The sequence below is a fragment of the Oncorhynchus kisutch genome, linkage group LG4 (genome assembly GCF_002021735.2).
Source record: "Oncorhynchus kisutch isolate 150728-3 linkage group LG4, Okis_V2, whole genome shotgun sequence".
NCBI classification, from domain to species: domain Eukaryota; kingdom Metazoa; phylum Chordata; class Actinopteri; order Salmoniformes; family Salmonidae; genus Oncorhynchus; species Oncorhynchus kisutch.
In genome coordinates this window covers 17928077-17953069 of record NC_034177.2, presented here as the reverse complement: position 1 = coordinate 17953069, position 24993 = coordinate 17928077, and the positions used below count along the sequence as shown (strand labels likewise).

Here is a 24993-nt window from a genome sequence, read left to right as displayed (position 1 = left end):
ACACAAACAACTTCAATGTATGGCAGTCTCAGACTAAAGTATGTAGTGAACAACCCAGCTAGCGCATAACGTTCTGAGAATCATGTTTCTTAGGTGAGAATTTCAGTACTTCAGCAAAACGTTTTCTGCATGTTTCCTCATGGTTCTATTAAAGTCATGTTCACATTAAGAAAACTTACCATAAAAACCCACAAGAAAATACTAAGGTTCAAAGAACATTCTAAGAATGTTATTTTAAAACATATACATTCAGTTCTCGGCATCAACAAAACTCTACCCTCTATCTTGTTAAGTGTGTTCAGGTGTGTTGGCTTCGCCCACTAATTGGCCACACCTGATCTTAATGAGTGCTAGTTTCCTTTGAAATGGGGTCTGTTTGAATAGACAAAAATTAAAAGCTTAGGTAGCTCCATCCTTGTGGCGCTGTAGACTAATTCCATGGATTGAGAGCAGAAGATCGTAGGTTTAAATCTCACAAAAAAATAAATGTTTGTTTTCAAGTGTCCTACATGTGCTTGGAGTTCAAAACAGTTAACCCAAACTAAGCCAGCAGTGTTATTAAGTCTTATTTCTTTTCTTTTTTTTATCCTCTTTTCTCCTCAATTTTGTGGTATCCAATTTTTGTAGTTACAATCTTGTCTCATCGCTGCAACTCCCGTATGGACTCGGGAGAGGCTAAGGTCGAAAGCCGTGCGTCCCCCGAAACACAACCCAACCAAGCCGCACTGCTTCTTGACACAATGCCCACTTAACCCTGATGCCAGCCGAACAAAGGAAACACCATGCACCTGGCGACCGTGTCAGCTTGCACTGCGCCAGGCCAACCACAGGAGTCACTAGTGCGTGATGGGACAAGGACATCCCTGCCAGCCAAACCGTCCCCTAACCTGGACGACGCTGGGCCAATTGTGCGCCGCCCCATGGGTCTCCTGGTCATGGCCAGCTGCGACAGAGCCTGGACTCGAGCCCAGAATCTCTAGTGGCACAGCTAACACTCTGATGCAATGCCTTAGACTAATGAGCCACTCGGGAGGCCTGGTGTTATTAAGTCTTATGTTCTCAGAACGTTATTTAATTACCTTAACCTGTAATTTCCATTCTCAGAACGTTAATAAAACCTCATAGGAAAACTTTCAGAGAACCATAGTAAAAAATTCTCAAAACCTCCCTGCAATCTAAAAATGTACGTTTACAGACTAGGCTACATTTACTCAGAACATTTCAAATGTTTCCTTTTTTTACCGGTCAAAAAACATATGGATTCTTTCCCAGAACTGATGGGAATCCAAAAATGTAAGTTCCCACAACTTCCAAGGAACCAAAGTTACTAGCTGGGGATAGAGCAGCAAAATAATAACGTTTGAGTCAGGCAAAGGTCTGTGTGTAGCTGGTGTAGAGGAGTCAGGCGCAGGACAGCAGATATAAGTAAATAAACGTACTTTACTCAAAATATACAAATGCGATACAATAAAGAGAGCCTACATTAACGGACCGTACTACATACAAACAATTACTCACAAACAGACGTGGGGGAACAGGGTTAAATAATGAACAACTAATTGGGGAATTGAAACCAGGTGTGTAAGAAAAAACTAATGGAAAATGAAAAGTGGATCGGTGATGGCTAGAAGGCCGGTGACGTCGACCGCCGAACGCCGCCCGAACAAGGAGAGGGACCGACTTCGGCGGAAGTCGTGACACATACAGTGCCATCAGAAAGTATTCATACCCCTTGACTTATTCCACATTTTGTTGTGTTACAACCTGAATTCAAAATGGATTAAATAAATAAAAAATCTCACCCATCTACACACAATATCCCATAATGACAGTGACATTTTTTCAAATTTATTGAAAATTCAACACAGAAATATGTAATTTATATAAGTATTCACACCCCTGAGTCAATACATGTTAGTATCACCTTCAGCAGTGATTACAGCGGAGTCTTTCTGGGTAAGTCTCTCTAAGCGCTTTGCACCCCTGGATTGTACAATATTTGCACATTTATTATTTTTCAAACTCTTCAAGCTCTCTTAAGTTGGTCATTGCTAAACAGCCATTTTCAAGTCTTGCCATAGATTTTCAAGCCATAGATTTCAGAAACATTCAATGTCATAACATGATGCAGCCACCACCATGCGTGGCACTCTGATGTGTTGTGTTGGAATTGCCTCAAACAACCCTATTCTGTACAGACTTCCTTCCTCCCTAAATTGGGGGGGACGGGACTATGTACAGAAAGTGCTGAAATTTCTAAACGCTTTACCCGATATGGATGAAAATAACCGCAAATTAAAGCTGACCGCCTGTACTTTAACTTCATAATCATTGTTTAATTTCAAACTTTGAAAAGAAAAAATGCTTCACTGTCCCAAAAATGTACAGAGGGCACTGTAATTCATATATGCCTAAAAGTACCGTAGAGCTCTTTTTACTTGCATACAATATAGCTGGATCGCCCCATTCTTCCCCTAGGCGTTCGCCACCCTGCAGCACCCCAACACATCCCACTCAGCTTTAGGATCTTAGTGAAACATTCATTATTGTTTTCAGGTGTTAGGCCAAGGCCAGAGTGACAACCAACAGTACGGTAGACCCCCAGGGCCAGGACTGAGCAGCCCAGCAGCTAGGGATTGCCTAAAGAGGTAGCTCCCCTGACGTGGGCATGTTGTCAATACAGACTATTTTTGTCGTACAGTATTCCATAGAAGGCATCCATACCTTGTGAAAGTTGCAAAGTATACCCTTAATCTTGTACTAAATCTAATCTAGTGATACATAACTTGACATTTCTGCCATCCATTGTGACATTGTGGGAGGATAACCAACCATCCAATTAATGGCAATGCATTTCTTAGGTGCTATAAATGCTAGGCTACACAATTTTATCTGATAAGTATCAACATTTCCAAGTCAACAAGGAGAAGGGAGAATCTGTAGACCTGCTGAGTTAAAAGAACATACTCTTTGCCAGAATTAAAAAAATATATATATATTTTACCTTTATTTATCCAGGTAGGCAACTTGAGAACAAGTTCTCATTTACAATTGCGACCTGGCCAAGATAAAGCAAAGCAGTTCGACAGATACAACGACACAGAGTTACACATGGAGTAAAACAAACATACAGTCAATAATACAGTATAAACAAGTCTATATACAATGTGAGCAAATGAGGTGAGAAGGGAGGTAAAGGCAAAAAAGGCCATGGTGGCAAAGTAAATACAATATAGCAAGTAAAACACTGGAATGGTAGTTTTGCAATGGAAGAATGTGCAAAGTAGAAATAAAAATAATGGGGTGCAAAGGAGCAAAATAAATAAATAAATAAAAATGAAATACAGTTGGGAAAGAGGTAGTTGTTTGGGCTAAATTATAGGTGGGCTATGTACAGGTGCAGTAATCTGTCAGCTGCTCTGACAGTTGGTGCTTAAAGCTAGTGAGGGAGATAAGTGTTTCCAGTTTCAGAGATTTTTGTAGTTCGTTCCAGTCATTGGCAGCAGAGAACTCGAAGGAGAGGCGGCAAAAGAAAGAATTGGTTTTGGGGGTGACTAGAGAGATATACCTGCTGGAGCGTGTGCTACAGGTGGGAGATGCTATGGTGACCAGCGAGCTGAGTTAAGGGGGGACTTTACCTAGCAGGGTCTTGTAGATGACATGGAGCCAGTGGGTTTGGCGACGAGTATGAAGCGAGGGCCAGCCAACGAGAGCGTACAGGTCGCAATGGTGGGTAGTATATGGGGCTTTGGAGATAAAACGGATTGCACTGTGATAGACTGCATCCAATTTGTTGAGTAGGGTATTGGAGGCTATTTTGTAAATTACAAAAAAACATCGGATTGGTAGGATGGTCAGTTTTACAAGGGTATGTTTGGCATCATGAGTGAAGGATGCTTTGTTGCGAAATAGGAAGCCAATTCTAGATTTAACTTTGGATTGGAGATGTTTGATATGGGTCTGGAAGGAGAGTTTACAGTCTAACCAGACACCTAAGTATTTGTAGTTGTCCACGTATTCTAAGTCAGAGCCGTCCAGAGTAGTGATGTTGGACAGGCGGGTAGGTGCAGGTAGCGATCGGTTGAAGAGCATGCATTTAGTTTTACTTGTATTTAAGAGCAATTGGAGGCCACGGAAGGAGAGTTGTATGGCATTGAAGCTTGCCTGGAGGGTTGTTAACACAGTGTCCAAAGAAGGGCCGGAAGTATACAGAATGGTATCGTATGCGTAGAGGTGGATCAGGGACTCACCAGCAGCAAGAGCGACCTATGAGATTTGTCTTCCAACAAGACAATGATCCAAAACATAAAGCAAAATCTACAATGGAATGGTTCAAAAACAAACATATCCAGGTGTTAGAATGGCCAAGTCAAAGTCCAGACCTGAATCCAATCGAGAATCTGTGGAAAGAACTGAAAACTGCTGTTCACAAATGCTCTCCATCCAACCTCACTGAGCTCGAGCTGTTTTGCAAGGAGGAATGGGAAAAAAATTCAGTCTCTCGATGTGCAAAACTGTTAGAGACATACAGCTGTAATCACAGCAAAAGGTGGCGCTACAAAGTATTAACTTAAGGGGGCTGAATAATTTTGCACGCCCAATTTTTCAGTTTTTGATTTGTTAAAAAAGTTTGAAATATCCAATAAATGTCGTTCCACTTCATGATTGTGTCCCACTTGTTGTTGATTCTTCACAAAAAAATACAGTTTTATATCTTTATGTTTGAAGCCTGAAATGTGGCAAAAGGTCGCAAAGTTCAAAGGGGCCGAATACTTTCGCAAGGCACTGTATGTGTTTTCTCCCTTTATACTTGTCCACATTCCACATGCTTTTTTTCACACAACTGTGTGTCAAATTTATGTGCTCACTAAAAGCCTATCACTGTTTCTTTCCTCTAGTTTTTATAAGGCAGGGAACAACTTTTCCATATAGGGGTCTGAGGTGTTGTCACACTTGAGCCTGAAACTATTTCCTGTTTGGATGAGAAGTGAACTACAACCTGGCTTTGGGTAGTACAAAAGAGCAGAAGGACCTTTCCCATGGCAGTACAGTGCAGAGCAGTCAAAAGTAGCCTATTTGAGGACCTAAAGGAAGACCTAAATTGTAGCTGCTGTCTCATGATGTGAAGATAGGCCTTTTATCTTCTCCATCACTGTCTTTTTCTTGGTCTTATTTGGAGTGATGTTTTCCTCAATTTCAGGAAGATTCCAAATGTGTTACACCCAAGTCATAGACTGTTTTCTCTGCAAGCATATCTCATATCTCCCTCACTAGCTTTAAGTACCAGCTGTCAGAGCAGCTCACAGATCACTGCACCTGTACATAACACACCTGTAAACAGCCCATCTATCTACCTCACCCCCATACTGTATTTATTTATTTATCTTGCTCCTTTGCACCCCAGTATCTCTACTTGCACATTCATCTTCTGCACATCTACCATTTCAGTGTTTAATTGCTATATTATAATTACTTCGCCACCATGGCCTATTTATTGCCTTACCTCCCTTATCTTACCTCATTTGCACACACTGTATATAGACTTTTTGATTTCTTTTTTTAAAACTGTATTATTGACTGTATGTTTTTTCTTTATTCCATGTGTAACTCTGTGTTGTTTCTGTCGCATTGCTTTGCTTTATCTTGGCCAGGTCGCAGTTGTAAATGAGAACTTGTTCTCAACTGGCCTACCTGGTTAAATAAAGGTGAAATAAAAAATATAAAAGCGGTATTGGAGCGCCAAGTATAGGACAAAGGCTCCTTAACAGCATCTATCCCCAAGCCACAAGACTGCTGAACAAGCCCCCCCCCCCCCCCCCCTACATTTGTTTTGTGCACGGCTGCACTCACTGTTTATTATTTATGCATAGTCACTTCACGCCTACCTACATGTACAAATGACCTGGACCCCCTGTATATAGCCTCATTATTGTTATTTTGTTTACTTTTTATAATTTTTTTACTTTTGTTTATTTGGTAAATATTTTCTTAACTCTTCTTGAACTGCACTGTTGGTTAAGGGCTTGTAAGTAAGCATTTCACGGTAAGGTCTACACTTGTTGTATTCGGCGCATGTGACAAATAAAGTTTGATTTGAAGATGGTTATTTCCTCAGTCACAATATGCTAACTAAATGAAAACATTCTGCCTAATGGTGTTAATAGGTGTCTCTTTCTAGATCTGCGTGAGAGAGATGGATGGACAGTTGTCCACCATCCATCAGGAGACACAAAAGCCTAGGAAATGGATACTAGCTAGCTATTCTACTGTTTCTGTTCTGTTGATCTCACTTCACATGATGGAATATTGAATTACATATCCTTTGTAGTGACTGCCCTCCCCATCTTTTACAATCATGTAAAAAACAATCATGCTTTTTATTTCTCTCTCATTATAATCACATGCAAGTCATTAGTTTATTACTCTCATTAGGATGGCTGACATCTAGCCCTAAGTGCTCACATCAATCACAATGCAGCAGCCTATGAAATAGTTCAAAAACAGGCTCTGGTCCCCTGGGTTTGGCGCTATGGTGGCTTATCATATGGGGCTTTTACTGTCCAGCGCCCTGCTGGGTGCTTTGATGAGAATGGCAGGGGAATTCTGCCATCAAAGCCCAATGGAGGTGGAAGTGATTTGTCCCATAGCCTCTGATGTGGCAGGAGAACTGGAGCGCCCTGCTCTGTCTATGACCGACTGCTAGCTTAGCCTGTTCTGTTGTGCCGCCAATAATGAATAGGTATTTTGCCTGCAGTGAAGCCTAGTGCTGCCTAGTGCTTACACTGTGTCAATATTTACTGTCCTCTCCCTGCTACTCGAAAGCTGGCTGACAGGTGTAGTTCATTTTTCACTGGTGGAGGCGTGTTGGATAAACAATATTATTTCAGGTCTTGGTTATGTGGTGGATTCATTAGCATTAATAATACATGATCTATTATGATTTATTATTAACAATCCAGACCCCTTTCAGACAGGAAATTGCTTCTATAGCCATGATTTGGTCTGTATGAGGGTGAATAGGCCTAATTATAGAGAGGTGGTCCAGTGTTGAGGTCCGTGTCAGCTCGGCCCATTTATGCTGGGTGGTCTGTGGGCAGATGGTGAGTTATTCCTCCCTCCTCTCCCCTCTCTGGTCTCTCCCACCGAGGGGCGGTGAGGATCAGGAGGCTCGCCCATCCGGAGCCTGTCGCCTCTCATTAGGCAACCAGGCCTGCGAAAAACAGAGAGATGCCTGGCCCCCAAAACATAGCCCAGCTCGTGTGTGTGTGTTTGGCCACAGAGCTTGTCCCCCGTGGCCTAGTTTCATTAACAGCACCAATGTCTCCGCTTCCTTTGGTTTCCTCTTTGGGTCTGTGAACTCAAATCGTACACATATTTAGCAGATATTATTGGGGATATATCAAAATGCTTCTGTTTCTAGCTCCAACAGTACAGTAATATCTAACAATACACACATCTAAAAGTAAGAGAACGGAATTAAGAAATATAGAAATATGAGGACGAGCCGTGTCAGTCCGGAGTCTACATTTTTTTACATTAATGTCTACACATCCCATCATGTGTGTAGATACAATGCCTTCGGAAATAATTCAGAACCCTTGACTTTTTCCACATTTTATTACGTTACAGCCTTATTCTAAAATGGATTAAATAAATAGAAATCCTCGATAATCTGAACACAATACCCCATAAGCAAAAACAGTTTTTTAGAAAAACTTAAATATCACATTTACATAAGTATTCAGTCACTTTGCCATGAGACCGAAATTGGGCTCAAGTGCATTCTGTTTCCATTGATCATCCTTGAGATGTTTCTACAAGTTGATTGGAGTCCACCTGTGGTAAATTCAATTGATTGGACATGTTATGGAAAGGCACACACACCTGTCTATATAAGGTCCAACAGTTGACAGTGCATGTCAGAGCAAAAACCAAGCCATGAGCTTGAAGAAATTGTCCGTAGAGCTTCGAGACAGGATTGTGTCGAGGCACACATCGGGGGAAGGGTACCAAAACATTTCTGCAGCATTGAAGGTCCCCAAGAACACAGTGGCCTCCATCATTCTTAAATGGAAGAAGTTTGGAACAACCTAGGACTCTTCCTAGAGCTGGCTGCCCAGCCAAACTGAGCAATCGGGGGAGAAGGGTCTTGGTCAGGGAGGTGACCAACAACCCGATGGTCACTCTGACAGTGCTCTAGAGTTCCTCTGTGGAGATGGGAGAACCTTCCAGAAGGACAAACATCTCTACAACACTCTACCAATCATGCCTTTATGGTAGAGTGGCCAGACAGAAGCCACTCCTCAGTAAAAGGTACTTGACAGCCCGTTTGGAGTTTTTGGCCAGAATGCCAAGTGTCATGTCTGGAGGAAACTTTGGATCATTCCTACTGTGAAGCATGGTGGTGGCAGCATCATGCAGTGGGGGTGTTTTTCACCTGAAAATAGCTGTGCGGCAACACTCCTCATCCAACCTGACAAAGCTTAAGAGGATCTGCAGAGAAGAATGGGAAAAACTACCCAAATACAAATCTGCCAAGCTTGTAGCGTCATACCGAAGAAGACTCAAGGCTGTAATTGCTGCCAAAGGTGCTTCCACAAAGTACTGAGTAAAGGGTCTGAATACTTATGTAAACGTGAATTTCCATTTTTTTTTTTAAATATAAATTGACCCCAAAAAATAAAGCTGTTTTTGCTTTGTCATTATGGGGTATTGTGTGTAATATTTATAATGAGGCTGTAACGTAACAAAATGTGAAAAAAGTCAAGGGGTATTTACACACACAATACCAGTCTAAAGTTTGTACACACCTACTCATTCAAGGGTTTTACTTTATTTGGACTATTTTCTACATTGTAGAATAATAGTTAAGACATCAAAACTATGAAATAACACACAGAATCATGTAGTAACCAAAAAACTGTTAAACAAATCAACATTTATTTGAGATTCTTCAAAGTAAGAAGGAAAGAAATTCTACAAATTAACTTTTAACAAGGCACACCTGTTAATTGAAACACATTCCAGGTGACTACCTCATGAAGCTCGTTGAAAGAATGCCAAGAGTGTGCAAAGCTGTCATCAAGGGTGGCTACTTTGAAGAATCTCAAATATATAATATTTTTGGGTTTTGTTTAACACTTTTTTTTGGTTACTACATGATTCCATATGTGTTATTTCATCATTTTGATGTCTTCAATATTATTCTACAATGTAGAAAATAGTAAAAATAAAGAAAAACCCTGGAATGAGTAGGTGTGTCCAAACTTTTGACTGGTACTGTATATGATGGGATGTGTGGACATTATGTACAGTATATTGATATCATTTATATATCTGAAGAATATGTGGATTGAATAGTATATGTACAGCAATAGTTGAATAGGATAACCTTGACTAAAATACAGTATATACATATGAAGTGGGTAAAAACCTATGTAAACATTAAAGTGACCAGTGTTCCATGACTATGTACATAGGGCAGCAACCTCTAAGGTGCAGTTTTGAGAAACCGGGTGGTAGCCGGCAAGTGTAAGTGACTAAAGTTCAGGGCAGGGTACTGGGTGAAGGCCGGCTTGTGGTGACTATTTAACAGTCTGATGGCCTTGAGATATAAGCTGTTTTTCAGTCTCTCAGTCCCAGCTTTGATGCACCTGTACTGACCTCGTGTTCTGGATGGTAGCGGGGTGAACAGGCCATGGCTCAGGTGCTGTAGATATCCTGGAGGCTAGGCAGATCGTTCCATTCTCTGGAGAGTCCTGTGGTTGCGCTTGGTGCAGTTGCCGTACCAGGCGGTGATACAGCCCGACAGGATGCTCTCCATGGTGCATCTGTAGAAGTTTGTGAGGGTCTTAGGGGCCAAGCCGAATTTCTTCAGCCTCCTGAAGTTGAAGAGGCACTGTTTTGTGCCTTCTTCACCCCACTCCGTGTGGGTGGACCATTTCAGATTGTCAGTGATGTGTACAATGAGGAAGTTGACGTTTTTCATCTTCTCTACTGCGGCCCCGTTGATGTGGATAGGGGGGTGCTCCTCTGTTGTTTTCTGAAGTCCACGATCAGCTCCTTTGTTTTGTTGACATTGAGGGAGAGGTTATTTTCCTGGGATGCACAGAATAAAGCATACATGTGTAGGCCTACATTTAGCTTATTATTGTGGGATTTGTGTATGTGTTTGTTCAGAAAACAACCTGTGTGATTGAATGGACAGATTAGGCCTACTTCAGCCCCTGCATTTGAAATTACCAAATTAAACACTATATGGTTTGTCTGCGACATGATTCCATTCCTTTTATTGGAGGTTTGTGGTTTTGATTTAATAAAAGCTGTTTTCTTCTAAAAGCATATTATATGTGGATTGCTCACATTGTCGTTTAATCCCCTGACGCCTCCTATAACTGCAATTAGCTGTTGTTCCCACCTCTCTTTGAACCACAGATAAATGTCAGTCGGGTGTGGCTGTTTCAGCTCGGTCTTATTTGTATGAAAACGAGAGGAATTAGGCTGAAAGCTTGTTAAGCTGGATTGTCATGGTTAAAAAAGTCTCTGCTCTGTTTGTCCTCCCTCGGGTCATTAAAGAGCTAACAGAGGTATCTCATTAATGGTCCACTTTATTGTTCATCTCATTTCCCTCTTTGAACTTCCTGGAATATATGTGATCCCTACCGGCAGTGTAGTCGGTGGGGGTTGCAAAGCCTGTTATGCCGTTTCAATCTGGGAAGTCAATATAGTGTATATCAGGGACTAGAATTAGCAGTCAGTAGGTGTGTTTCTCCCATTATTGAAATTCATTGACAGTGTCATGTGCTTTAATACTGTACAATGCTGTACTGTGTGATCAAGATTTGAATGATGTGATGCTTAGCTACCCAGACACCAAATGATTCAGTCATCGCAACTAAGCTTTTAAAAGCATACAGTATAGATTGGGGTGAAGTTCAATGCAAATGCCTGGTGAAATGTGCTCCTCTATTTAGCAATGTGCAATGCAGTTGATTGGATACTTCCTCTTGAAGACCAATACCTAGAGATTCCAGTGATGATGATTGTTATTGCCGTATGTAGTTGTGGTCTCACTCCTCGCTCTCTCTGTACTTCTCTCTGTCAGTCACAGCGCTGCTAAGGAAGCTGAAACAGCAATCCAGAGAAAGTGTGGCGGACAAGAGGCCAAAGTTACTGAACGCCCTCAAAGAGGTACGGCACTGAGTCTCTCTCTCTCTCTCTTTCCCCCTTGTTATTTAATATCCCTGATCCCTTGTAGTGTATTTCAAGTGTAAAAAGGCTTCTGAAGTCTGCAATTTCCACTTAACAACTACCCCTACAAAAATGTCTACATAATAATTTATATTTCCTGTTGCTGCAGGATTATTTCCCTGATGTAGCAAAAATGTCTTAAACACACACAGACCCAGGCGCTATCAGTCACTCAGTCACACACTAACTACTGTCATCACAACAAAGCACCCCCAGAGAACGACCCTCTACATGCAGTGAATATGCCCTCGCCCTAGTCGCCTACGCTCAGGGATTATGCAGACAGACAGCAACACGGGCCAACCTGCATGGGTCAACCTGCATGAAAGGTGACATTCTCATAAACATTCTAACGACACAGGGGGAGACAGATTCTCCACTCCACACACCCACTTGCACACTCACACACACAGTTGATAGTCTGGGCTTTGGGGAGCCTTGCAGCACTGTGGCTGGCATGATGTTGTCGAGGGTACGCTGTGGGCATAAACATCTGGTGCCCTGGGCATAAGCCACTACCAGGTCAGTTGTGACTCCCCAAGAGGATGAACCTGAGTGATGAAGAGAAGGAGAGCGCGATGGAGGAAAAGGATGAGAGAGCAGTTCTCTCCCGTGTTAGATGAGAGGATATTATCATTCCTGTGATGTCAGAGAGAGATTCTCTCTTAACTCCAGGGGATTATATTTCTCAGAGATGTGATGCGTTATTATTAATATTACATCACGGGAGGTTTTATTTCTGGTCAGTACTGTGAGATTAGTTGGGCCAGCTGTGTAATTTCAGAGCATTTTAACTACATATTGGATTCTAAACTCATTGAAGAAAATGAGGCTCAACTAGGCTATCTTTGATATGGTAATGTCTGTCAGGTCTACTCTTCCTCTGTTACTCTGGTGTATTTTGATTGATAATGTAATTGATATTCTGTTTCTTTCCAGCTGGGAGACTTTTACTTGGAGCTTCACTGGGACTTTCAAAGCTGGGGTGAGTTTTCTTTGCATTCCACACAAGTATATGATCAAATTACCCACAACCAGGCCTACTCACTACAACTGATCAGTTTATTTTTAACGACAGAGTGCATTTACTTAGATTAAAGTTGAAAAACTAGCATGGTTGACATTGTTAAAGAGAGTGTGTTTGTGTTAATATGGTGCTATCTCTAATAGCGATAATAATAATAATTATAATAATAAAAATAGAGATTGTTTACAAGCCTGAGATAATCCTCTGGAAGGAGTGGCTCGCCCCCCCCCCCACACACACTGACAGAAAGACAGACACTCCCCCTGGTGGTGGCAATACATCATCCCACCACCAGCATTACTAAGGCCTATTAACTTGTACATCAATCAAATGTAATGTAATGTATTTTATAAAGCCCTTTTTACAGCAGAGTGCTTATACAGAAATCCAGCCTAAAATCCCAAAGAGCAAGCAATGCAGATGTAGAAGGACAATGTCTAGGAAAAACACAATGTCTAGAAACCTAGAGAGGAACTGGGCTCCAAGCGGTGGCCAGTCCTCTTCTGGCTGTGCTGGGTAGCGATTATATCATTGTCATTAATGCCATATCGTTCTTCAGAATGTAAAACGTTCATAAATTACCAGCAGGGTCAAATAATAATCATAGGGGTTATAGAGGGTGCAAAAGGTCAGCACCTTAGGAGTAAATGCCAGTTGGCTTTTCATAGCCGAGCATTCAGAGGTCGAGCGCAAGAGAGAGAATCAATTAATCGTATTTTTATATGCATTATTCACGTAATGCCTATCGTTTCTTGGAATACATTATAGAGAAAATAATGTTACAAATGTCCCAAATGACTTTGGCTGAATGTCCAGTGTAAGTCAAGAGTGTGTTCACATGTCCATGTTAAATATTGACCTGCTTGTAAAGATTGTGTGACTGTTCACAACAGTAAAGACAGGGATCCTGATTGTGTGAATTGGTAGAATTTGACAGGGGATGGAGCCGAGTGCCCCTGTGTGGCAAGGGCTCAAATGTAAAGAATGTATTGGGAGATGCCTTTTAAATTATCACTGTTCAGGAGGGTGAAACATCATAGAACATTCAGATGGAATTCTATAGTGCAGAACAGATATAACAGAGAATTGAGCCAGCTCTGTTAATTCCATTTCTATCTGAAACATTCTAAATGTTTCACCTCAGACATTGAGAGACCAGGACCCCAGCAGTCCTTTTCAATATTCTGGGGATAAAACAGACACGTTGTCCAGTCTGTACTAGTGCAGATCAAAGGGAATTGATTTCCTCTCAGAGAGAGATGCACTGCTGGCACACATGGCATTCATAGGCTCTGTTCCAATATCCATGCTAGCATACTTATATATACATTATAATTAAGCAATATAGCCCAAGGGTGTGTGGTATATGGCCAGTATACCAGGGCTGTTCTTAGGCAAGACGCAACGCGGAGTGCCTTGATACAGCCCCTAAGGGTAAAATACCATAAACCCCCGAGGTGCCTTATTGCTATTATAACCTGGTTACCAACGTAATTAGTAATTAGCCGTACAAATAAATGTTTTGTCATGCCCATGGTATACGGTCTAATATAATCTAGAGGCGAAAGAAACGCACAACTATTTAGGTGAGGTGCTGGCTAGCGGAGTGGAACACTATAAAGGAGAGCCGCACACTCTAGGAGCTCAGATGCAAAAATATTTATGTCCAACGTTTAGACAGACAAGCTGTCTTCATCAGGGTATAATGACAAACACTGCGGGATGACTTGTTTAAATAGTGTCAAAAGACACACACAGGTGTCTGTAATCATGGCCAGGTGTGGCCTGATATCATTGGTTAATTCTCATATATTAACATAGCATACAAAAAACATAAATGGATAGCGTACGATCATAGATACAATTTGGCTACATAAGCCTACAAACATTTAGAACATCAAAATCACAATAATCACAAGAATGGCTTCAGATCAAAGTCTACGTTGAGACCGAAGGGAGCAAGGGTCTTTAAGTTAAAGATCCAGGCAGCCTCTCAATAAATTGTCGAGGTCACCCACTCTCCTAGGGAGGGTACATGTTTGATGCCATGTCACCCTCCCTAGGAGAGGGGGTGACCTCGGCAATTTGTTGAAATGTTGGACATAACATATTTTTTAAAATCTGAGCTCCTAGAGTGTGCGATCTCCTTTATTTTAAAAAATACGGTCTGATATACCACGGCTTTCAGCCAATCAGCATTCAGGGCTCGTACCACCCAGTTTATAATGAAGCAGTATAGTACAGCATGCTAACGTAATTATTGGAACATGGACAATAGTGTGGTGTCTTCCAAGGGTCAGAAGTGGTCTTAAATCCTATTTGCACATAACCTAAATCAGTCACATAATACCTTCCGCATCTCTTTTATAGTTCTGTGATTGAGACCTTGATAAGGTGCAGGACTTTGGAAATCATTATTTAATGACAGTCTGGTGTAGGCTTGTAAAGAGTGTTAAATATTAAACTGCAGAACTGCATATTCCTGTGCAGGTATGGGCTCTGAAAGAGGGAATATAGGAACTTTGAAGTGGTTGGAGTTTCTAAACTTAGGACTATCTATTTCCCCATGTTGCAGTGCCTTTGCTTTCCAGAATCCTGCCCTCTGACGCCTGTAAGATCTACAAACAGGGGATCAACATCAGGTGAGTCAAGTCATCCCTTGTTTTTATGATGTCGTAAAAAGCAACAATTTGCTTGAAGCCAAAAGACAAGATCATTGTAAATAAGCATGTCAAACAGATTACAACACATAATAAAGAGATGGGTGTGCCACCATGGATCACTGATTCATTAACCAGTACTGTACTGGTCTCAGCTGTTACAGTCTGTTCAAAGTTTGTCCACACACACACAATGCACAATGTTGCTTCTCCTCCTCCGCAGCTCAAAATTGATACACTGTTCTTCACCAATCTTTAGCTTTGGTTGGGTGCCAGTCTGTTTCTCCTTCAGCCATCTTGTCCTAGTCTTGGTAGGGCAGAGATGCAGTTTCGTTAAATGCAGAAAGAGTCAGGTATTGAGCTTTCCCCTATGCCACCTCTGTCCATCCAACAACATTAGACTGGTGCTTCTCCTGAGTGATGTCCTCAGCTTTAGTATTATACTGAAAAAGTCAATGAGATATGGTAAAACGCACGATAATCAAGGTCAATATGCCTTGATAAAACCCTTTATTGAAGCACTTTCAAGCTTTTAGAGCCATTTTCAGTTCAGTAAAGATTCCTGGCCTTGAACACTACACCCGCTCCCAGCTTTATGGGCTTCTGTAAAGCCAACCCCAGCACGGTGGCTAATGACAAGAACGGTTAACTAGAGTGTGAAATCGGTTCTTGCACTGCTGTGACTGAGCAGCACGGCATCTGTTTGCAGTTCTATTACCTCGTCATCCCTCTCCAAATAATTACACTTAGTTAAAGAGAGAACCAACACCTACTCTAACCCTACAGACTACATTATAATTGTCTCAGCGCCAAGTCGTCACATTCAATTATTCCCCATCCAGTAGCGAACTGACATCACCAGTTGGACTATACAGAATACAGTAAGGTTATCTGGCTTAATTGTTAGCAGGCTGTATGCTGTGTTGCTAAGATTTACAAGCCTCAGTGTTCATTGACAAGAAGCCAGGTTCAGACTGTGTTGATCTTCAAAGGGCCTGAATTTTACAACACGCAGCTCTGGCATACCGTGATACTCACGCACATGCACACAGAGACAGACAAATGAAAGTGTTTTCAGGCGTTGCTAGGTTACTTGCCTCACAAATTGCCACCTCTCCTCCCCACTTCTCCCCTGCTCTGAATCTATGCAACACTGGAGATTCAGGGGTAATTATTCTCAGACACATGAAAGTGTATGCATGTTGTGGTGAGTGGGTGGTGAAGAAAGAAAGTTCTCTAACATGCTTTCAAAATGTCAGTTGGAGAGGGGGGCCAAGGCATAACTTAATTTACATTCCAATGGTTGAAAGTCTCCGCTCTGTCGTACCTCTCACTCTCCCTTTCATGTCTATGTGCAGCACATATACAGTGGGGCAAAAACGTATTTAGTCAGCCACCAATTGTGCAAGTTCTCTACTTATTTTCCACCATAATTTGCAAATAAATAAATAAATAAAATATTTAAAAAATCCCTCATTTTGTCTGTCATAGTTGCAGTGTACCTATGATGAAAATTACAGGCCTCTCTCATCTTTTTAAGTGGGAGAACTTGCACAATTGGTGGCTGACTAAATACTTTTTTGCCCCACTGTTGATGTGAGTAATCATTAAGCATACATATGAACTGGAGGCAATATGTGCTGCTTTAATGTGCTGATACTGGTGCTATTGACATTATATTGACCCATGAAGTGGTTTGAAATTCAACCTTTCTCTCTCTATGGTCATAGACTGGACACCACTCTCATAGACTTCACAGATATGAAGTGCCAACGTGGTGACCTCAGCTTCATCTTCAATGGCGACGCCATCCCCTCGGAGTCCTTTGTGGTGCTGGACAATGAACAGAAGGTGTACCAACGGATACACCATGAGGTAAGACACACGACTTGATGCTGAAGTTGTTTTTTTTGCACTTGTCTAGCTAATGTCCCTGACAGTTTTTTATTCCACCTTTAAAAATGGGCACCTAGCTTCTGAACTCTGTGAGCCCTGTTTTTGTGAAGTGTGTGTGTGTGCAGAAGGCTTCTACCTGCTTACCAACGTGGCGGTGGCTCCTTGTGTTCCAGGAGTCAGAGATGGAGACAGAGGAAGAGGTGGACATCCTTATGAGCAGCGATGTTTACTCGGCCACTCTCTCCACCAAGTCCATCACCTTCTCCAGAGCCCAGACTGGCTGGCTGTTCCGAGAGGACAAAACGGTTGATTTATACATCTCTGTCAAATCCTAAAATGTATCTTTCTCAGAATTAGGGCAGTGGCGGTCATTATATTTTGTCAGTCGGCGATTGTCAAGCAAATAACTGCCGGTCTCACTGTAATTGACCGTTAATTAACATAAACATATTTAGCATCTCCTGACTTCTATGCATAACCTACAAGCCACTGATGTAGACCTTTGGAACATTTACATTTTAAAAAGTCTAATGAATCAATTTAATATAGCCTACACATCACAATAAATTAATTATTTATTTTGGACAGGTCTAAAGAAACATGAAGAAAATGTAGTCTATTTCAGAAGAACAGAATAGCATACTCTGAGTTGTCCTTATGTTAGGACCTGATCTGGCTATGCCATATGGCTGTGGGCTACACTAGTTAATTTTGTAGACAAAGATTTGCTTTGAATTCCGTGGCATTATTTTATAGTGTGAAGAATACAATTGAACTGAATAGCTGAATAAAATAGAAGGGATATTTTCTCCAAACGATTTCTGAGGGAGTGCGCACATGCGGCTATTCTGTGTTGAGCTGTTAACAAAGAAACAGGTCCTCCTATATGCTTAATTTTGAGTTATTCATGCAACTTTAGTTGTGATACAAATGTTGGGCAACATTGTTTTATTCATTCTAGGGCAGATTATTAGAAAAAATTTGCATGAACGGCATGTGATATGCTTTGTTTCTTCCGCAGGCTGCACACACTTCATCAGTCTCTCATTCACAATTTGACAAGCACTTAATAATGCCTCAAATTACCCGCCGTCGTCCCTCTTGTGTGGCCGTAACGCACCCTAAAAAAAAATCCATGCCTTTTGTGGCCGTTGTGGCCGTTGTGCCCTTGGGCTGAATATAATAATTATAATTCCATTATCCCGGCTGCTAATCGTGTGCACGCGCACATGGTTCTCTCAGATGGCTCAATTCTTATTAGCTAATGCCTGTCACGTGATCGGGTCCTTCTCACAGGCATCACCGCTCTGAAGTAAGATAAAAGTGAAGACCGACACATCAGCGGCGTAACCTCGAGCGTACTTTTTATCAAATTCCGAGGCGCAAATTGAAGATGTTAAAAGAACTGTCCACATTTAGTTTTTGTCAGCCAACAAGCCGACTAGGCCTAATGAACATCAAAAGCACAAGCCTATGTCAATCTATTATCCCCCAAAGTACAAAAGTTGACCAATTCTATTGGCCAATTCAATTATTGTCCTTCTGTGCAAGAAATAAATATTCCAAACATAGTCGAACAGTTGTGGGATGTGATAGATCCCAAATGAATACAACCACTTGCATCAAAAAAACTTTTAAAGCAATGAGGTTGATGCAACAGATCAGAGCGTTTAGTTTAAAAAGTTGATAAACTATTATGCTATTTCTTCACATTATAAGCACAGCAATGCACACACTGCAGTAGGCTATAAGTGTGAATGTTCCAAAATGTAATAAATTAGCGGGGGGAAAACGTCCTCAAGTGATGCAAATGCGATTATGCATGTAATGCTTTTATTATTAAGGTGCATTTATATGCTGAGAATGATCTTCCCTAAACTTGAAATTCACGCGCCGCTCATGTATGTCAGTTAGGCTCTACACCCCTTGTAAAGCGGATTAATGTGCTTAATTTTAGGAAGTTATTTGGCCACTTTAGTTGTGATGCAAACCTTATCAAAACACATAGACCTATTAGCTAGGCTACATCGTGACCGCCGGTGTGGCGGTAATACAGTCACCATAACAGCCCTAATCAGTGTGCCCTCTGCTACTCTACAGTACAGTCTTGTTATTCAATGCAGTACAGGACACCCATGTCCTTTTCACATTTCCTGTGCTATACCTCCCCTCAACAAAGTTTCAAAGGAAACAGAGTAACCAACACATAGAGGATGTGTTTGATAAACATCTGGGGAGAGCTATTATTATTGGGTTATTGCTGTTTGTCCTTTGAGGTGTATTGAAGGGAAATTGGTGACCAAGTTTTTTTTTTCATGTCCTTTGTCGCTCCAGGAGCGTGTGGGGAATTTCCTGGCAGATTTCTACTCCGTGAACGGGCTGGTGCTGGAGTCACGGAAGCGTCGGGAGCACCTGACCGAGGAGGACATCCTGAGGAACAAGGCCATCATGGAGAGCCTGAGCAAAGGAGGGAACCTCATTGAGCAGAACTACGAGGTGAGCTCCGCTGTGATGCCCTTTAGCTGCAAAACTATGAGGTGAGCTCCGCCTTGAGGCCCTCTAGTTGCAGAGTACGGGTACATTGTACTTGGGTTCAGTCTTTGTCTAGTTCAGCAGTGGGACCTCCCAAGTTGGGGCTTTTGGCTGAAGTTCTATGCTGGGGCCTCTAACTGGAATTCTGCTGGAGTCGACTGGTATCATGTCACCTGTTATGGTTGTGAGCTGGGCGCGGTGTGCAAAGTGAAGATACGGTTTGCTTGCACCTTCAGCATAACTGCAAGTCCAGTCCTGAAACTCTCCTCTCCTGCTGGACCCTTGGGGTAGGCCCTCTCAGACCCTACTACTTGCCACCCTTATATCCCTCCCCTACAGGATCTCCTCTCACTTCCAGTCACTTGTACCAAAACATGTTAATGAGACATGGACCACAAAAGGGTCATATCTTTTCACTTAGCATATGGCTCATTTGCTGTAAAACACATCTGCGTGGTTTATTTGGAAATACTTCAGTTGGACTACTCACTCCTCTTGGGTTTCTTTATAGTTGTATTTGTTTTGCACATACTGTCTGTCAGAATGAAAATGTCCCTTCTAAACCTCATTTGTGGCATTCTGCCAGGGGAGAACGACTGCCCCCTCTCATTGAAGACACGGAAGTTCAAGGTCGACCGCAGTACTGGAGGTATTGTTAGCAGAAAGTCGGATCCCCCATTATAGTGAATGGAAATTGCTTCTAATACACCAGATGTACAGTGCATTCAGAAAATGTTCAGACCCCTTCACTTTTTCCACATTTTGTTACGTTACAGCCTTATTCTAAAATGGATTAAATGTAAAAAAAATCCTCATCAATCTACACAGTATTCCCCATAATGAGAAAGTGAAAACAGCTTTTTAGAAACTAACAGAAATACCTTATTTACATAAGTATTCAGATCCTTTGCTATGACACTTGAAATTGAGCTCAGTTGCATCCTGTTTCCATTGATCATCCTTGAGATGTTTATACAACTTAATTGACCTGAAAATAGCTGTGCAGCAACATTCCCCATCCAACCTGACAGAGCCTGAGAGTATCTGCAGAGAAGAATGAGAGAAACTCCCCAAATACAGGTGTGCCAAGCTTGTAGCATCATACCCAAGAAGACTCGAGGCTGTAATCGCTGCCAAAGGTGCTTCAACAAAGTACTGAGTAAAAGGTCAGAATACTTATATAAATATAATATTCCAGTTGCAAACAATTCTAAAAACCAGTTTTTCTTTGTCATTATGGGGTATTTTAGAATAAGGCTGTAACGTAACAAAATGTGCAACAGGTGAAGGGGTCTGAATACTTTCCGAATGCACCATATGTCCTTGAACCAATTGTTTCAAAATAGCACATAGAAGAATTTACAAGGATAATTTAGTTGCTAATGGCAGCCTGCTTTACCCTGGTCGGCCTTCAATTTGGGTTACTCAATGAGAGTGGGCAGCATTGAACTAGCCTGCAACGTTACTTCCTAGAGTACCTCAAACTGCACACGTTATATCTCCATAAGACGCCATCTTAACAGACTTCTTTTGGTTTCAATGCGCTATTGAGTCTTCACATAGGAATGAATGGTGTCACATGATTGATGGCTTTGTCCATTCATATCATTGCATTTTACCCCCCGTTCTTCCACCCTTGAGCATGTATACCAGGCACCCCCTTCTAGTGATGGAAGCTCAGAGCGGCACCTTATACACACCGTTCCAGTGCTTTCCCTCTATTTGGCCCTATAGATCATTTGCTTTGGGAGCCCCTCCACAAAGGGAAGTCATGGCCTCACTGTCACGAATGTCTTCGGGTGAAAGAGAGGAGGACCAAAATGCAGCGTGATGATTATCCATATTTAATAGGAAACTTAAACAATGAACAAAAACAACAAACCGTCAAAAATGAACGAAGACGAAACAGTCCCGTAATGTGAACACTAACACTGGAAACTGGAACAATCACCCACAAAATACCCAAAGTATATGGCTTCCTAAATATGGTTCCCAATCAGAGACAACGATAGACAGCTGCCTCTAATTGAGAACCAATCTAGGCAACCATTGACTTACAAAAACACCTAGATAGGAAACACCCCCATAAACATACAAAAACCCTAGACAAGACAAAAACACATACATCACCCATGTCACACCCTGACCTAACTAAAATAACAAAGAAAACAAAGAATACTAAGGTCAGGGTGTGACACTCACAAAGCTCAATATATGCTTTTTGGCGGCTCTGTTGTTTTCGTTAGTTTTGTCCTGTCGTGAACTGGGTTTTGTGTTGTTGATGTGTCCTGTGGTATTTACTTCCTGTGGTATTGTTGTCCTTGTACTGTGGTGGTAAATGCTTTCAAGCATTTTTAATCTGTTGTCCAATTCTTGTCAGCCCAGTATTGAATGGGAAAAACTCCTTACACAGTCCTTCGTGCTTCCATCCATGTTTGTAGAAGTGATTCCCTGCTCAGTGGAAACCGTTTTGCAGAAGTAGGTTGAGGGAAAAATAACATGCCGAGTCCATCCCAGCACTGACGTTCTCCTCTGTTTACTCCGACGGTAGTGGCACAGCGGGTCAGCGCGGTGCCTGGGGGACACAGATAGCAGGGGGTTTAAAGCAGGGCTCTGTACTATTGACTAGGTGGATGGGGTCTAAAACCCTTGGTGCGACGGGGGGCACGGCCGACTGACTGGAGGCTATGTGGACTCACAACAACGGGGGTGGCGGGAGTCAAAGGCATGTGAGAATATCAATCACTCATAGTGGGGGGAAGAGAGAGAGAGAGATTACTTAAAATCACACAGGACACCGGGTAAGATCCGATGATACCCCCGAACAGGGACAAACAAGAAGGATATAACCCCACCCACTTTGCCAAATCACAGCCCCCACACCACTAGAGGGAAATCTTCAACCACCAACTTACCATCCTGAGACAAGGCCGAGTATAGCCCACAAAGATCTCCGCCACGGCACAACCCAAGGGGGGGCGCCAACCCAGACAGGAAGACCACGTCAGTGAATCAACCCACTCAAGTGACGCACCCCTCCTAGGGACGTTATGGAAGAGCACCAGTAGGCCTGTGACTCAGCCCCTGTAATAGGGTTAGAGGCAGAGAATCCCAGTGGAGAGAGGGGAACCGGCCAGGCAGAGACAGCAAGGGTGGTTCGTTGCTCCAGTGCCTTTCTGTTCACCTTCACACTCCTGGGCCAGACTACACTCAATAATAGGACCTACTGAAGAAATGAGTCTTCAATAAAGACAAAGGTTGAGACAGAGTCTGCCTCCCTCACATGGGTAGGCAGACCATTCCATAAAAATGGAGCTCTGTAGGAGAAAGCCCTGCCTCCAGCTGTTTGCTTAGAAATTCTAGGGCCAATTAGGAGGCCTGCATCTTGTGACCGTAGCGTACGTGTAGGTATGTACGAGAGGACCAAATCGGAAAGATAGGTAGGAGCAAGCCCGTGTAATGCTTTGTAGGTTAGCAGTAAAACCTTGAAATCAGCCTTTGCCTTAACAGGAAGCCAGTGTAGGGAGGCTAGCACTGGAGTAATATGATAATTTTTTGGGGTTCTAGTCAGGATTCTAGCAGCCGTATTTAGCACTAACTGAAGTTTATTTAGTGCTTTATCCGGGTATCCGGAAAGTAGAGCATTGCAGTAGTCTAACCTAGAAGTGACAAAAGCATGGATAAATTTTTCAGCATACTTTTAGAACAGAAAATGTCTGATTTTTGCAATGTTACGTAGATGGAAAAAAGCTGCCCTTGAAACAGTCTTGATATGTTTGTCAAAAGAGAGATCAGGGTCCAGAGTAATGTCGAGGTCCTTCACAGTTTTATTTGAGATGACTGGACAACCATCGACATTAATTGTCAGATTCAACAAACAATCTGTTTGTTTCTTGGGACCTAGAACAAGCATCTCTGTTTTGTCCGAGTTTTAAAAGTAGAAAGTTTGCAGCCATCCACTTCCTTATGTCTGAAACAAGGCTTCCAGTAAGGGCAATTTTGGGGCTTCACCATGTTTCAGCGACATGTACAGCTGTATCATCCACAGTGAAAGGTAACATTATGTTTCCGAATGACATCACCAAGAGGTAAAATATATAGTGAAAACAATAGTGGTCCTAAAACGGAGCCTTGAGGAACACCGAAATGTACAGTTAATTTGTCATAGGACAAACCATCCACAGAGAGAAATTGATATCTTTCCGACAGATAATATCTATACCAGGCCAGAACTTGTCCGTGTAGACCAATTTGGGTTTCCAATCTCTCCAAAGAACGTGGTGATCGATGGTATCAAAAGCAGCACTAAGGTCTAGGAGCACGAGGACAGATGCAGAGCCTCGGTCTGACGCCATTAAAAGGTAATTTACCACCTTCACAAGTGCAGTCTCAGTGCTATGATGGGATCTAAAACCAGACTGAAGCTTTTAGTATACGTTGTTTGTCTTCAGGAAGGCAGTGAGTTGCTGCGCAACAGCTTTTTCTACAAATTTTGAGAGGAATGGGAGATTCGATATAGGCCGATAGTTTTTAATATTTTCTGGGTCAAGGTTTGGCTTTTTCAAGAGAGGCTTTATTACTGCCACTTGTCGTGAGTTTGGTACACATCCGGTGGATAGAGAGCCGTTTATTATGTTCAACATAGGAGGGCCAACCACAGGAAGCAGCTCTTTCAGTAGTTTAGTTGGAATAGGGTCCAGTATGCAGCTTGAAGGTTTAGAGGCCATGATTATTTTCATCATTGTGTCGAGATATAGTCCTAAAACACTTGAGTGTCTCCCTTGATCGTAGGTCCTGGCAGAGTTGTGCAGACTCAAGGACAACTGAGCTTTGGAGGAATACTCAGATTTAAAGAGGAGTCCTTCATTTACTTTTTAATGATCATGATCTTTTCCTCAAAGATGTTCATGAATTTATTACTGCTGAAGTGAAAGCCATCCTCTCTTGGGGAATTCTGCTTTTTAGTTAGATTTGCGACAGTATCAAAAAGAACAATTAAGTTGGGAAAATCAGATGATCGAAGCAGCAGTGAGGGCTCTTCGATACTGCATGGTACTGTCTTTCCAAGCTAGTCGGAAGACTTCCAGTTTGGTGTGGCGCCATTTCCGTTCCAATTTTCTGGAAGCTTGCTTCAGAGCTCGGGTATTTTCTGTATACCAGGGAGCTAGTTTCTTATGACAAATGTTTTTAGTTTTTAGGAGTGCGACTGCATCTAGGGTATTGCGCAAGGTTAAATTGAGTTCCTCAGTTAGGTGGTTAACTGATTTGTGACCTCTGACGTCCTTGGGTAGGCAGAGGGAGTCTGGAAGGGCATCAAGGAATCTTTGTGTTGTCTGAGAATTTATAGCACGACTTTTGATGATCCTTGGTTGGGGTCTGAGCAGATTATTTGTTGCGATTGAATACGTAATAAAATGGTGGTCCGATAGTCCAGGATTATGAGGACAACATTTATTCCATGGAACAAAACTATGTCCAGAGTATGACTGTGGCAGTGAGTAGGTCCGGAGAGCTGTTGGACAAACCCCACTGAGTCGATGATGGCTCCGAAAGCCTTTTGGAGTGGGTCTGTGGACTTTTGCGTCTGAAGCTGTGGACGATTGCGTCTGAATCTGGGCTTGCAGCACG

The 24993-nt window shown here is 42.2% G+C and overlaps 1 protein-coding gene across 2 annotated transcripts in view; it reads left to right on the top strand.

Annotated features, from left to right (window-relative positions):
- The window catches only part of LOC109889158 (ankyrin repeat domain-containing protein 13C), a 58419-nt gene that overhangs the window by 28758 nt on the left and 4668 nt on the right, over positions 1-24993 (top strand). For both annotated transcript variants that reach the window (XM_031822550.1, XM_020480377.2), the window contains exons 4-9: positions 11105-11190; positions 12190-12235; positions 14853-14919; positions 16668-16812; positions 17007-17138; positions 19168-19329. In XM_031822550.1, the coding sequence (XP_031678410.1) occupies positions 11105-11190; positions 12190-12235; positions 14853-14919; positions 16668-16812; positions 17007-17138; positions 19168-19329 (638 nt within the window). The remainder of the gene's footprint in view (positions 1-11104; positions 11191-12189; positions 12236-14852; positions 14920-16667; positions 16813-17006; positions 17139-19167; positions 19330-24993) is intronic.